We start from the raw sequence: 15,986 nt of genomic DNA on the forward strand, positions 1-15,986 counted from the left end.
CTTTCTGGTGCTGAGGGAATGGAGCGGCTCTTGGTTTGGAGATTCTCCTTCCCCCTTGGGTACAGCCTGAGCCTAGAGCAGGGATTCCTGCCCTGGTGCCTGCAGTCCCCCAAAGTTCAGAGGAATGAGACTTAGGAGTCTGTGAATTTGGATGGGGGGGGGATCACATACTGTTTTCATTGATCTCTGGCTGAAGATTAGAATTCCCATGAATATAAGCACTACTCCATGGCAGCAGCTACCCCTTGACTCTACAACCAATAAACATTAGATTTTCACACCCCATTTCAGCTGTAAATAGCTTAAAACATCGCTCAGGGTCATTTCTACTTTAAGGGTCTGGGGCAGTTATTGGCCCAGCTGCCAGATGTTAAAAGATGACATGGAGCTGGTTTCCGGAACTTCCCCCTTCCTTCCGCTGGCTTCCCCATTTCCAGGGCACGTATGTGCATGATCCTCGCAGAAAGTTTTCCCTTCAAGTCCCTGTTTCCCTCTCCCGTATTTTCCATTTTATTAAAAAAAATATTCCTCCTTAGTGATTCTTTCACCTCCCTTTGGCTGCAGGAACTGTTTTCTCCCAGATGATACTGTTTCTTCAAGGTCTCTCCATGTGATGTTTCACCTTTGTTTCCCTCTCCATTTACCCTGGGTTCACGGTGAAGATCACTTGCTCAGACTACCTTGGAAAGTAATCATGTTCCAGTCAACCAGACGTGCCCGTCCCAGGCAGAAGGGGGAGCTCGGGGACGGGGCAGAGCCACCTGCCAGGGCTGCGGCCCATGTTGGAAAGTCCCTGGAGGCTGCAGCCCCCGCAGCGCCAGCCCTGCCTCCCCGTGCACTCGCGCTGCTCGTCAGCTTCAAAGGTCAGCCCCACCGCAGTTCCTGGAGACAGCAGGAGGCTTTGTGTTCAGGTTGGAGGAAAATATTCCTAGGCCTTCATGAGACCCTGAGAAGTTGCCGTTTTTGGACATGAAAGAGCCTGCCACCTGACCAGTCGGTCACTAGGTAGAGGCCCCGGGCCCCAGTGCCAGGTGTGGGCCCAGGATCAGTTACAGCTGGCACAAAGAGCACTGAGCCACAGTGTGCCCGGGAGGCTGCTAATAAGGCCTTTTATTTATATCTCAGTGAGACAGTCCTGCCACTTCCAAAGCCAAAGAAAGGGATTTCAGGGGCGCTTAAATGTCACCAGGCAGGCCAGTGCCACCCTGTCATCGTTGTTTGTTGAGTTTCGATTGGTGGCACAAGACAGCAGGACGATTGTCACTGCTCCTCTGTAGTAAGGTCAGGCACGGTCTTTTGAAAGCACTTAAAGTATAACAAAAATATTAACTCACAGTAATTGATTTTTTATATGATACTTTAAAAAATCTCTTCTTTCCAACAGAATTCCTTTCAGTGGTGCTCCCCAAACAGGTTTCCCTGCATTTTAGGGAAAGCCCAAATGTAACATGTAATATAAGAAGTAAAGTGCATGGAAGTGGGGCGAACAGCCCGCCCTCACTCACAGCAGGCCACCCAGCCCAGAATACACCGGGTGCTCTCTCGAGACTCCTCCCTCCGTGGCCTCCAGAGCTCTGCTTCCTGACCGTGCGCTCTGCTCAGGCAGCCTCCTCTCCTGACCGCACTCACTCCTCAGCGCCCCGGCGTTGTCGGATGTGCGGCACTGCTGGAGAGTAAACTCATGCAGGGGAGGGTGAGCTCGCCACCCCCCAGTCTCTCTCGGTCTCCACCTTCCGTCCTGAGGACCACACTCGCTGCCCCACCCTGGAGCGACTGTGCCTTCCGTCAAGCCCCGCACCGTCGGTTGTCTACACCAGCAGTTGGCGTGTGCCCCTCGTATTCGATTTGCCCTTCATGACTGTCCCCACCCCCTGGTCTAGTTACCGATTACACCTTTCAGGTGTCTCCAGTGCCGGAAAAACACTAACACAGAACTCCTTCAACTTCCATGAACATGGGAAAGCCCTGGCACCTTGTCGAATCTACATGATACGTCCATCAGTGTTGGCGGGGGCTGGAACTCTGCATTTATGACAAACTCGGGCGATGCGGCACAGACGGTCCACAGACCGCACTTCCAGGCCAAGGCTCCGGCAGACGTCCCGCAGCTGTCTCTTGAGGATGCTGTTTGTTTCAACAACAACCCTCCCAAAAAAGGACAAAAGATTTAAATTGTATTAAATGCCTCATTTGTCTACAATATAAAAACAGCACTGAAAAGTGAACACAGATTTAAGTCAATTTCTGTGAATAATGGGAGGTGTAGGGTGTCGTTTTTGTTTTTCCTCATTTCTTTTTCTGATCAATGGACTTTTGCTTATTCATTTCAGTAGTTATGAGACTAGATGAGATTCTGTGTGAATAACTTCTACTTTTGGCTTCACTAGATTTAGGCTTAAAAGCATAAGTCTTTATAGCACTTTCCAGTCATCTGAATTATCCAGTCTTTTTCTAACTTTTGCCCTTATTTGGGACACCAAGCTTTAAGGAAACTCAAATTCTATGCGTATCCCATTTAAGGGACAAGAATTGCGCATACACGTGCTGTAAACCCTGTACAATCTTGTCCTTCCCTTTTTTGATGAGACTCAAAGGTGGGCCACTTAGAATGATCAACAAACAACGCATCGGAGCTCCCAGGCTTCGGGGGCAATAGAAGCTCCTCATTCCCGGGCAGATTCTGACCCCCTTGTTTCCCCACGTAGCGAAGGCTTTAAAGGTAACCCTAGGAGATGGTGCGTACTTCTAACTCGGACTGCCAGTATTAAAGTACCCCAGTAGGGCTCTTATTTGGGGGGTTTTGGTAGGAACTGTCCTTCCTCACCAGCCCCTCCCCACGGTCCCAAGTCCGCTTCAGTTCGGCTCCTCGCCGGTGAGAGCAGGTGAACTAACCCTGCGGACCTCTCTGTTCTGCAGTAGTGAAATGGAGCATTTTAACTTAATTGTCATTGTTTTCTTTCTAATTACTGAATTAGTTCATGTATTACCCCCACCCTCACACCCCCAAAAAGCAAACAAACAAAAAATAAGGAAAATTATGGAGGAGAACCAAGACCCAACAAAACAAGCAAGTTTCTCTACTTCCCAGAAATAAGCACTGCTAACTAACATTTCGGCCTCAAACCAAAATGGTTTTTTTTAATGCATATCATAAAAACAAGACCATGAAATGTTTACTTTTTGCAGTATCCTTATTTAATTAAAAATATGTTGCACTCTTTCTCATGTATTAACTATACTTCTGTAGCGTGGTTATTAAAAGCTGCATAGTATTCCAGCATGTGGGTTGGTTAATTGCTCCTCTACTGTTGATTTTTCAAAAATTCTGTGTACGAGGACGTTGAGGAAGACAGATTCGAACAGTAAATGTTCGCACGAGTTTTTTATTACTATCTTAGAGTAAGTTCCTGCAGGTGAAGTTGCTGGGTCAGGAGACAAATGATGTTTATTCATTTATAATTTGTTTTGTCATTTTCTTTCTAAAACTACAAGACGGGGTTTACCAGTCTGTGACTTCAGCAATTACACGGTTTCCTCTGTAAAATTATTTCCTTCAAATAGCAAGACCTCAGTCAGTCCCTGAAGTGCATTAACATCCATAGGAGTTTTGTCTCATGTGGGACACTCAGCCCGAGGACACAGTGATTGGTGGGCACTGCAGGAGCCGCGCTTACCGGCAGGCCTGCCGGTGCCCACTGCACAGCCCAGTCACGGCCCTGATGCAGGCTCATCCCACCCGACAGACATGCTGTGCCGCGCCCACAGCGCCTGAAACACTCGCGCCAGAGCTGTACCTGAGATGAAGGGCCGCTTGCGGAGCAGTGACCTCTCTGGGAAGTCACACTTCCACACTTAACAGAGTTTTATCTGGTAAACACGCTGTACGCTGAGTCACCGCAGCCGCAGAGCAAACAAGAAAAGGGGAGCCGGGCACCTGTTTCTGCTCTTCCTTGGAGTGCTCGGGCTGGAGAACCTGGGCAGCTGCTCATCCGTTGTGTTTAAAAGCCAGCCTTTATCACGTCTTAGAAGCAGAATCCCATACATAAATGACTGCATTTTGAAAGTGGCTGAATTATATATACAAGCCCACGTTCCACCCCGCTTTCAGTCAAGGACGCCTTTCGATGTGGCTTGTTAACTAACTAGAGCAAATGGTCGTACGTTGTGTGGATTTAAATCCTTTGATCAAAGGAACTCAACCTTTCACAAAGGGAGCTATGTAGCACACGAATTGGCGGCTTTGTGATCTTTAAAAGTTCATTGTTTAAGGATGTGCTCAGTCACATATCACTATAATATCAGGATATCTGTTGACATACATATACTTGTATTATAACTTAACTGTATATTTCTTAAAAACCTACAACAAGGCCATTAATATATTCATTTATTAATCTTAAATTTCCCATTTTCAGTGAAAATTTAAGGCAGTTTATAAAAACAGGCAATGTAATGAGAAATGAATTAAACAGCACGAGGGAAATGGCAGTGGGCAGGGGTGGCAAGGGAAGGTCATCTCCTGGGGACTTGTGTCTGAGGCCCGGGCAGAAGGCCAGGGCCGGGGGCGGCCCACGTCCGTTCCAACTACTGCCGAGTGCCAGGTTTGAAATTACTTTTTCTGTGGTTTCCTAAAGTGCTTAATCATACAGGCTAGTTGAAGTCCAAAGTTATCATTAGTCTTTATAAATGGCTGCAGCCCAACAGTGTGAGAGAAAGTGGAATCTCGGTAATGCGTTCTGGATGCGGCTTTGGCGGGGACAGCGCAGATCAGAGAGTCTGGAAGAGAACGGCTGAGGAAACAGAGTGGGTTTCAATGAGGGAAAGTGTGTTTCCAGGGGAAAGTCATCGTTTACCGTTCTATTAGGCAGAGAGAATGAATTTGGGGGGAGGATAAAGTTACCTTTTAGAATATAACTCCTGAAGGAAAGAAGGTTTTTATTTTTAAAGGAGCTATTACTTATAAAGATGAAAGATGAGAAAAAATAGCTTCCTACAATAAAAGCTTGGGGAAGGAAAATTAGATACTTTTGAAGGTAACAACTTTAACCTTGAATTATCTAGACAATAGGGTATTCTCACTTATTAAATGTTCTCATTAATAGAACAATTCAGTATATTCTATACACAGATGAGTGCTTTAAAATATATATGTACATATACGTATATATGCACACACATATATGTCTCTCCAAGAAAATACGCTTGACTTTGCACTGTGCTGCACGGAATTTACCCGGTCCTTTGTAAATGAGGACCTTGCCTGAGGGTTATAGTACGTGAGAATGTGAGTTATTGCATCCGAGAGGTATAGAGGAGGACATACTTTTAAAATAGGAAATAAATTCAACACATGTGATGCCAGGTCACTTAGTCTCATGTGACCTCTCCTGTTGAGAGCCAGTCTGTCTGCCCTACATGGCGGACGGTCACCAGGGGGTTCGGTAGCCTGCGGGGGCTTGGCTGTGTCTCAGTTCTCACTCACAGGCACCGCCTTAGGGGTCTAGTGCCACTAGGCGGGTTGCTCCCACGTCACCCGTCTTCTCCCCGCCCGTCTTCTCCCCGCGGTGTTTCGTATCCGCGATGAAGCAGTGATGCTACCCTCAGCCAAGGTCCAGAGCAAGTCACTTGCAGGCACATCTGAGGAAGGAAATGCAGCCGAAGGGCCCTGGACCTGGCGACCAAGAGGTGCATCTAATGACGTACACAAGTGCGGGCACGTTAGCCACTGCTCTGGTTTGTTTACTGTCGCACACAGTCGTCCTCATCACTGTCACGCAGCGAGTCTTCCACAAGCTGTCTGTGCGCTGCGTGTACAGAGGCCCCAGCCCTTGCCCTCACGGGATTTCCGGACTGCAAGACTAAGACAGATGTGTAAACAAGTAGGTGGGGCCAATTTCCGGGGATGGAGGCAAGGGGCCTGGTAGGAGACCACTCCGACCTGAACGAGATGGGAGGGTGAGCCGTGGCGGTCGGTGTAGATGTGGAAGGAGAGGAAGGCTGCTGTGCTGGAGAAGTGGGCCTGATGCCGGGCTGGAGGAGGGCCCTGAGGCCGAGAGACAGGGGCCTTGGGGTGGCTCCCACACTCTTGGCCTAGACAACGTGGGTGACAGGTGGTGTAATTCATGGGGAGAGGCAATCGAGGAGGAGGGCGTTTGGGGGGAACGTAATGAGAGTTGTTGGGGCAGGGTGAGAGTCCTGAGGGACGACCAGGTGTCGCTGGTGAGGCAAGGGAGCTTTCCAGCTTGGGACGCCGGACGGAGGACTGGCTGCGTGACTGAGAGTGGGTGAGATCGTCCAGGGAGAGCCAGCTCTGGGCAGACGGCACAGAGGGAACCCTGGGGGCGGGAGAGGAAAGCACAGGAGTCTGAGGAGGAGGGACCTGGCCCCTGGCGTCACGTGGGCCGAGTAAAGGGGCAGCTCCTAGAGTAAGGGAGTGGTCACTTGGAGGGCCAAATGCTGAAGAGAAGTCCAAGTTCACAAGCCAGATGCTTTAATGAGTCCTCCTAGGTGAACGATTTTAGTAAAGGGCATTCCCTGTGAATTCTCTGACAGCTCGTTCCGTGAGACTGACCCACAAGTAGTCGAGTTTAATTCTGCAGTTCCTTTTCCGAGTCCTATCATAGGTTCTAGAAGGTCCTTAGACTTACGGAAAGTAGCCTTTTCACCTCTTCTCCGTTTTCCTTCCCACTTCCAGTTCCTCCCAGTGTCTCATTATCTCATTGTGGTCAGGAGTTATTCTGAGGTCGCTTCTCTCCCAGGAACGTAAAATCGCAAGGGCCTTGGTCACTAAGTCAAAGTTGCTTGCAGACGGGCCAAGCTGTTTGAGCCTCAGCTTTGGTAAGATGTTTTTGAGGCTGCAGAGGAGGCAGGGAGAGGACTTAGCGTGTAGTTCTTAATATCACAGGACTCGTCGTGAGGAGTACCAGCGATGGCCAGAAACACGGCCTTTCTTTTTCAGTTCTGCTACCCTCGTTGCCTGGAAGCGCAGCCAGTGGCTGCAGCACCATCTTCTGTTTAGTTGCTCAGCGGTTCGGGGGCCTCTGGGGCTGGAGTGGGCGGCTCCTCTTCTACTGGTTCACCCACTCGTCTGTATCCCTGGGGTCTGGGTCCCCTGTGGTCTCGGGAAGATTTTGTCCCTGCACTTAGAACTTTCCCCAAATCAGACTAATGACCAGTGTGATTATCCGCCACATGCCACTCATCTTATGGATGTATTCAAAAGTTGGTCACAAAGTTGTCTTTCTTAAAAGTTCTGTAATCAGCACATTTCATGAATCTCTCCCCAGCTTAATTCATTTCTTACATGAAGGATCGTTTTTAATCTTTCATCTCTCCCGTATTGTGGAGAAGTGAAACAGAATGGCTTTCTATGGAAACAATTTGTTTTCTTTGTCCAGATACACAGGGTTTGGCACAAGTAATGCCACTTTTTCATTACAAACTCTTTTATTACAAAATCATAAGCATGTAGTTCTGTAAAATAACAATATCACACTCAAGCAAACCATGTGATATTTTAGGTGAAATGTTCAAATGAAAACTATACATTATTACACCCATATTATTGCCCTGCCCACCCTACTCAAGCAGGCCCCACTTCTGCCGAACCCTGTATTCATCAGCCTGATAGACCTGTCATTTAATAAACAATAATATTCTTTTTAATGCTCGTAGCAGCAGAATAATTACATAAACTTTCTCTTCCTTGTGTTCAGCATTTTGCTAATGACCATTCTACTTAGTGCATTTTCCCACGTCATAGCTTTAGAGGTCAATGTCTAGGCCAGACTTCCTCCTGCTTCAGGGTCACCTGAGCGGGCCCTTCAGGGCTTGTGATGAGCTGGGCAATGACCAAGCAGGCCAGGTGGCAGTGGGGCGCGCATGTGGCCACCTGGTCGGGTTTGGGAGGCTGTCCAACCCCCTCCCTCACACATGCGATAATTTTTTTACAATCATTTATGGTATTCGATGAAAATTGCACGCTGGTGCTTTGTGTTGCTGTTCTGTATCGGATGCCCGTTTCGGCTGCATCAAGGGAGGGGACTGTGCGTGAGGACAGTTCCACTGTGGAGTCCCAGGAGGGGGAGGGGCAGGCATCTCCCAGGAGCCACGAGGCAGGTCCTGTCAGGAAACAGGGGGAATGATCGCCGGGGATCTGATGGCTTTTCCCTTTTAGTTTTTCAGGATTTTTGCCTTTTCTAGATGTATATTTTATTACAATCAAAAATGAAACCAAATATCAATACATTTCCCCAAAAGATGATTATAAACGGAAGCCCAAATCCTCACGGCAGCGATGAAGAAAATAGTAGCTGTTCTGTGCCCCGACGGCTGAGGGCACACGTTACGACCACGTAAGAAGAGTGCTCAGTGAAATCAAATGTGCGTGTGCCCTGCGATTCCAGACAAGTCCCCCGTGCATTTGCCCCACCCCTCGCACAAGGATGCTTGTGGCAGAACGGTTTGTATGTGTGTGCAAACTTGTGTGTGCGTGCCAAAGTACGTGTGTGTAAGAAATACAGCGGGGCGGGGGGTGGGGGAGAGGGGAAGAAGGAGAAGAAGAAATTAGCTGGTGTCCATCAAAGGGAAAGGGGTACAGTCTGCTCTGTTGTGCTTTGGCGCCTGTACAGTAATGAAACAAACGAACTGCAGCCACACTCGTTAACGTGGACCGCCTGAAAAAACGTGTTTTGAAAGCTAATGAAACAAGCGGGTCTTTAGGTAAAATTTAGATCCGTGGCCGCTCCCAGGTGGAACAGGGATGAGACAGAACGAGGACGGGCGCGCAGGGGACTTGGGAGTTACTGTAGTATTATTTTAACGCAGCTGTGTAGTGGGTGCACAGCTGTTTCCTTCCTCGGTATTTTTAATAATTCACATATGTTAAATGTCCTTTCACACAAAATGTATATGACGTACTTGAAAGTTAAATTAGAATTTTTGAAAAATTTTAGTAGAAAGACTATTAAGTAGGTCCCCAAAACTCCCACATCTTTAATGTTTCAAAACTCTTGTTTTTTTCACTCACAACTTTCTGAGTTATTTGTAACCATTTCCCCCTAAATGTGAGCTAGTACTAAGTTGACACAACTGTAACACATTTAAAAAAACATTTTTAAAATCAGTGCCATTGAACTAGTTCATTTTAAATCAAGTGGTTAGATCTCTGTTGTCTTTATGAAATGTTCAAACGAATCCCTCACAACCATGAACTGGGTCCATACCTGTGTGATTCCCATGATCCGCTGACAGACAGCGATGTGATTCCTGTGCTCTCCCGCGTGGATGGCAGTGGACTTGATGCTGGGCCACAAACAGAGCCTTAGGAGTGACGTGAAAATTTCCCTCGAATCTTTCACACGCTCATGCTCTTTCCAGGAAAACTCAGTGTGCTCGCGATGTGAATTAGCTCATGCATTTCATGAACAAGTCGCTCAGGTGCTCCATAGCGCTGGCGATTTCCTGGTTGACACGGTGGCTGACTCAGTCTCTCTGCGAATGTGTACTTCACAGGAGATCGCCCGGCACTTGCGTCCCGGAACCCTCCGAGCGACCTTTGGGAAAACTAAGGTCCAGAATGCTGTTCACTGCACTGATCTCCCCGAGGACGGGCTGTTAGAGGTGAGGTGTGAACACCCTGTTCATGTGTCAAGGTCGTGCTTGATCTCAGCAGTCCCCATGGGTAAGAGCTGTCTTGATGTGGTCAGGATGCACTGTTCCCTGGCCATCGATAACCTCAGACCGCACCTTTAAAAGACCAAGTGGTAGGTTGTTGTTTATAACAGGATAGTCTTCAGGGAATTAAGATATTTTTCTGATTGGCATAGATTATGGTTTAAAAGTAATTTAGAAAGTAAAAGACTATATATAACATTGTGAAATTTGTTTTAAAGTCAAGTAGAAAATGCAGACAACTGGAATTTAATAACAATAAAAATAAAATAAAATAAAATAATGCTTTAAAAAATAAAAATATATATCAAAAAAAAGTCAGGTAGAAAAGTGTCATTACCATACGTTGCTAGTCATGCAAATGTATCAGTGAAATTCAGAAGTCTAATTGATATGCAGTGTAATAGATTAAAAGCTATAGCCACCATTTATCAACTCTTCATACATCAGTCTTTACCATGATAAATGCTTTGTGTAAATTATTTCGTGTAACCTGCACGGCAACTCTGACAGGTTGGTGTTACTGTATCTGTTTCATCCGGGAATGAAATCGACACTCAGAGAGGCTGAGTAACGCCCTGGAGTCAAACCGTTCATGCAGGACAGAGCCCTGCTGTGGCCTCTCGTCCATTTAATGACGTAAAGTAAGAACCAACGAAAGAAGTACGGGAAAATACAAGTGAAAATTGATCTGGTTTGGTGTTAAGAAAGTCATTTCCAGGCCAAAGCAAAGAAACTTTAGAGAAAGGATTGATTTTTTTTCTTACAGTTTTTAAAATTTTTATGTGTCAGAAGGGACTAATGGAATGAAAAGACAAAAGACAAATTTAAGATATTATAGTATAAAGAACAAAAAAGTGATTGATACCCATAATATGCATTTACTTTGGTATTATTTGTTTTGTCAAATTCATCAGTCCTTTATTTTAGTTCTGCCTTAGAAATCGTATGGGGAGAAGCCGTCCCCATTTTGCTTTCGTTATCTTGCCCTGAAGTGTTCAGCACAGGAATTTGTTTTGACATGTGGTGCGGGCCTCCACGAAGACCCAGCCAGCTCTCACGGCCTTGTTGATTAAGCCCTCCCTTTCTTTCCTTGTTACTTCTCGTGCGCTGAGTGCTTAGGCTTGCCTGTGCCCGCCTCTGAACTTTCAATTTTGTTCCGTTGGTCTGTGCCAGAAAAACACCATCTTAATGATTGTAGCTTGTTTACCCTTTAGGAAAGTTTTTTGGGTTATTCTCTTAAATTTATCCCTGCACGTGAACTTTGCATGAGTTTCTCAAGCTCTCTGCCCCACCCCCACAGGATGCAGATGGGACCCAAACGTTGCGACGTGTTATGAATTAATGCGGTGGTGACATGTCAGTTGTAGTGGGTCTGTTCAACCACATAAATGGCAGGCTTCGCCTTTTCTGCCAGTAGAGTCTTTTGTTTTTATGTGGGTCTTGGGCGTAGCCTATAACGTATATTTCCACCAGTTTTTGTTCTTGTTGCTACAGAGAATGACTTCGTTAGCTCCACTACGATTTTCTCCTAAAACCCGCAATGCGAGCTTGCTGGAATCGTATCTCAGCTGTGTGCCCTGGTAGGAAATACTGGCCTACTTGGGAAATTAACAATGTCACCCACTTTACCTTTTAATTATCCAAAGGGTCAAATGTTCATTTACGATTTTCACCTGTCTTATAAATACTGCCTTCATCCTCTGATAGCTCAGGACCTACCCTCTAGCTTTGAATACGAGGGAGAGCGTGGCTCTGCGGAACTGAAACACTATCGGTCTTGAAACTTTGCCCATTAAAAAATATTACCCAAGGTACGCCTGTGACTTGGCTCATACAACTTAAAATACATTATTGCTGCCTGCAGTTTCCAAAACCATTTATTGAATGATTAAAATCTTTCTAACCTAACTGCACAAGAGATCTAATTGCAAAGTAATGGCTGTGTGGGTTACAGAATTAATTAAAAAAAAAGAAGGAGTTGGTGCTCTGACAGCCTCCTCTCCCGTGACTGATGATTTACACTTGATGTGACCTTGGCTGAGTCACTTTTTCTTCCCACGCCTCACGCCTCTTACCAATAGAACGGCACCAAGAATTCTCATGTAATATAACCAAGAAATGCTCTCTTAGTTAACGAACTATTCGCAGATCACTTGGCTTAAACAGTCAAATATTATAAAAACACTCAGATGCCAGAAGAGTCATCTGCTCATAGGTCTTCAAAGTGAAAGTCAGGGGCACAAAGACAAGTTCTCTGGTCAGGGAAGCGCCTTGTAGTTCTTGTACTCCCGTCTGCTAGTCCTCAGGGGAACGTTGCTTAGGTGTCGGGTGACCGTGCATTTTATTGCCCCATGCAGGACCTTTCTGAAAGGCGGCTCCAATCAGACAAGATGCCAGGGCCAAGGGCAGACGCTGGTACGGTGCTGGGCATGGTGAGAAGGGAGGGGGAAGAAGTCGCTTCCCCAACCCGTTCCCCCTTGTGATGCTTACTGAGCTAAGCTCACATCCAAAGTTCAGAAGTATGGCTTCAGTGTCTGTTTTGCCATCACCCACGAGTGTCTCTAGTATGCTTATAACAAACCCTTAAAGAGAGTGTTTTCCTTACCGACACTGTGACAGGGTTTCAGAATCAACTAAGACATTTCCCCTGCTCTCATTGAGCTCAGACTAAGTTTTAGGGGTGAAGGATCTTAGCAGCAATCCAGAAGTGTGATTTCTTTGGATGTCTCCAACTGTGGGACACAGCCACTTTTGTGGGGATAGGGACAAGTGGCAGCATCTGTAGCATGAGACGTTCGAGGATGTTACTTTGGTGGTGCCGTTCCCTGATGCTCTGTTGGTGATCACCATGAATATCTTAAATTTCTACCTAAAGAACACATTAGTGGAAAAATTTTTGGCTTAGCTAGTAATAAAAGAAATACTAATTTTCTACTAATGGCAAAGTTTTAAAGTGTCAGTGCCCACGTTGGGTAAGGCCGCAGTAAAACAGGTGCCGGCTAAGTGGCGACAGGTGTCGGAAGCCATGGGTTACTCCGTATGATTTGTCCCAGAATTCTGCTTCCCAGACTCTAACTGGAGAGGAGGAGGGTGGGGGGACTCAAAGGGATACCTGCCAGCAGCCAGCCATCTGTCCACTAACTACAACCTGGTCACCAAGTGCCAGTTCCCTTTTGGGGTAGTAACTACCCAGTAGGCATTTGACGTGCTCTTTCACTCTTAAATTTGTTTTTCTTAGCCATCTTCTTATAGAGCACAAAAGTGTTTGTTGTGGGCTTACAATAAGTATGTAATCATTGAATGAAGACAGTTAAGAATCATAAAGGCACCCAAAGTCACGAACTAGAAAAGAGTTAAGACTGACTCATCCCAGAACTATATTATTTAAAACTAATAAATAAACATGCTCACCAGGGCTCTTATTTCTAATAATCCTAGAGTTTCTGGCAGAACTTCCAGAATAGCACTGGTGTGGTATTGACTATGCACACAGGCGTCCTGTAAAAGGAGCGAGGTACCAAGCCCAGCAAGGGTGGGGACACAGGGCTTTGTTCCCAATCTCGGGTCAGGAACCGGGTGCCCTTTGAACCTGAGAATCTGTGACTCTTCACCCAGCACTTCTGATAGTGCGCCCACGCTCCTACCTCCCAGGGCGGCCGGTCCCGTCGTTGCCCTGACTCTGAAAAAGTGAGGACGCTGCCCTTTGCTCTCTGCAGTTTGACCCTGAACCCTGTCTTTGGTCTGCACGCCGCTTCGTTTCCCAGCCGGTGATTAAGCATGACCTGAGTTAATCAGTAACTCAGGTGCCTGGAGGTCCTTACAGAGGGCGCTGGGAGGAGCCTTCCCGGACCTAATCAAATCGTCCTCTTTTTCATTCATAAAAGACTGCTGCTGCGCCTACTGGGTTTTCGAGTCGAAGTTGCTGAGCCCACTAGGCAGGTAGGCAAACATTTCTGTACTAACGAGGGAGAAAGCAGCGAATGTCCAACAGAAGGAAGATAGCAGGCCCAACGTTTTCAGAACAGACGCGCTAAGAAGGTTTTGCAGGTTAGGCAAGGCCTTTAAAGAAACTTGATAGAACTTTAGTCCTCAAACGTCAGATACCTCCACTACTGCATAATTTTGCATAAGCAATTTTCAGCGAGACAGTTGTGAATAATTGTGGTAACAATAGCTATTTCCTGTTCCTCTTTAAGCTGAACATGCCTTTAGCCATAAAGGCAGCAGCTCGATGACATCTCGCAAGTGTCGTATCCACAGAGTCCACACATGCTGCACTTGGTGCCGGTACACATGAGGTCCAGGCTGCTGCAGGTGCTGCCCGCAGATCTCACGCGGGGCAGACGTTTACTTCACACAGGCAGGAGCCTGATGCCGCCATGTTTATGGCTAAGTTTACAAGACAGCCGCGCTGTCAGCTGGGTTCATAGTAACTCCTTCGCGTCGCCTGCCGATGACTTTTGCATTGTTACGTGTGTGTCTGGGGGAGGGATTGACCAGCTTTCAGGCGCATACCACGTGCCAGGCATTGTAGCCAGCGTGTCACATACCGTCACATCTGTGGCTCTCAGTGAAGTGGATGCCGGCACCCTCCTTGTGGGCGAGCACCTCCCAACATCACACAGCCAGGACACAGCGGGATGGGGACTGGGCCGTCCAGCGCTCACACTCGCTAACCGCGCCTCCTTTCCAGTACGATCTGAACGATGGCGGCCACCGTCGTCCCCCAGAGCCCGGGACAGTGGTGAGTGAGGGCCGGCGGCCAAGCTCGGGGAAAATCCCACAGAGTGCTGAGCCAGGATGTTTGGCCTCTCTCAGGAGTGATTAGGATGATTGGATATTTACTTGTATTTTGTCCTTATTAACTTATTTTTTTTCCATGAACTTGTCCCCCTCAGTTTAGATGAAAAACATAAAATTATTCGTTCCTCAGAAATCTCTCAAGCAGCTGGGCCTCGGCTGTCCTCTCAGTGAGCGCAGGTGTGGTGACCGACGGGCACGCCCATCTGGCTGACTTGGTGCAGAACGCCCATGTGGGCCACCCCAAATCAGGGCCGCACCCAGATCTCTGCCTCACCGTGCACAGACGGGCTAGGAGGTCTGCCTTGGGAAGTTACTGCTGAGTCTTGAAGAGCCACAGACTCGTTTATTGTTTGAGACAAGCACACAGCCCTGGGTTTTTGCTTTGGCACCGCCGAACACGGGGTGTCCGTACCCGCTGCTTCCTTTTCTCCCAGTCTCGTGTCCCCCACATCTCCCCACATCTCAGCTCATACTGCTCTCTTGTTCACTGTGCACCCACAGCTCTGCTGGGCTCCGCGTTTGTTTCTGAGGGCTTCACAAACTCTTTTTTTCCTACACAATTCAATTAAAAAAAAAACTCTGACCAACTGAGATGGTACTTCCACCTGTGTGGTGAGTGCGGTTTCGGTCCCCAGTGCGGCCCTGTAGTTCCCCACAGCCCCTCCGTCCGCAGCCCCTCCAGTTCCCACAGCAACTGGAGTGGGAACTGGAGGGGGCATCGGGGCTGCAATGCAGCGGGCTGGCACTCAGCCGGGGACTCTCAATGGGGCGCAGTCGCCTGCTGCTCTTCCATGGAAGTGCCTGTGAGTGCTCCCGGGCCTGCACTGTCACCCACCCCCAACGTGCTCCTGTGAGCCACCTGGGGATGGCAAATGAGCCTGGCGTAAGAGAGGGGTTCTGGAGCCTGCAGAGCAGAAACAGTGCAGGGGCCAACTCACTGGGTCCCTCGCCGGCCCCAGGGCCACGTGCGTTACGCTAATTGTCAGTTGCTCCGTGCCTAGTAATCCCTCCTGTGATAGCTACACTCGCCTTTGGCACCAACTGTAGAATCACAAACAGCTCAATCTGCTCGGTCAGGTCAATGAGTAACCACGGCAGGTTTAAAATGGCAAAAATAATGCCTTTGCTTGGAACATCAGCGTATGTAACTTTCTGTGCAAAGTTCTCCTCTTGTTACACATTAGCTTTGGGTTACTGTGCCATCACCATCTGAGAGCTAAAGCCTGCGGCTTACTCTTCACAGGGCGACAAGAATTGTAAAGCGTTGTACAGCGGGGTGGGGGGCTGGCATGCAGCGTGGTGCTGAGGCTTTCCTTCCCCGGGGCATCATGGTGGGCTACGTTTTCTGGGGATAGCCTTCCACCTCTCTGCACAAAGAACCTGCTGTTCCGTGTGCACCATGATTTTCTGTAACACACCCATACTGACGTTGATACCTTCGGCTAGACTTCTTTTCAGGGTAAAAGGAGTCTGTGTGTCTTCTGTGTTGGCGTTTGTTGACAGTGACC

General features: G+C 47.7%; 1 protein-coding gene across 2 annotated transcripts in view; it reads left to right on the plus strand.

Moving 5' to 3' along the window:
- Window positions 1–15,986, plus strand: part of NME7 (NME/NM23 family member 7) — a 98,048-nt gene that overhangs the window by 62,214 nt on the left and 19,848 nt on the right. For both annotated transcript variants that reach the window (XM_053916041.1, XM_053916042.1), the window contains one exon: window positions 9,514–9,621. In XM_053916041.1, coding sequence (XP_053772016.1) covers window positions 9,514–9,621 — 108 coding nt within the window. The remainder of the gene's footprint in view (window positions 1–9,513; window positions 9,622–15,986) is intronic.

This window comes from Desmodus rotundus, chromosome 12 (genome assembly GCF_022682495.2).
Source record: "Desmodus rotundus isolate HL8 chromosome 12, HLdesRot8A.1, whole genome shotgun sequence".
Taxonomy (NCBI): Eukaryota; Metazoa; Chordata; class Mammalia; order Chiroptera; family Phyllostomidae; genus Desmodus; species Desmodus rotundus.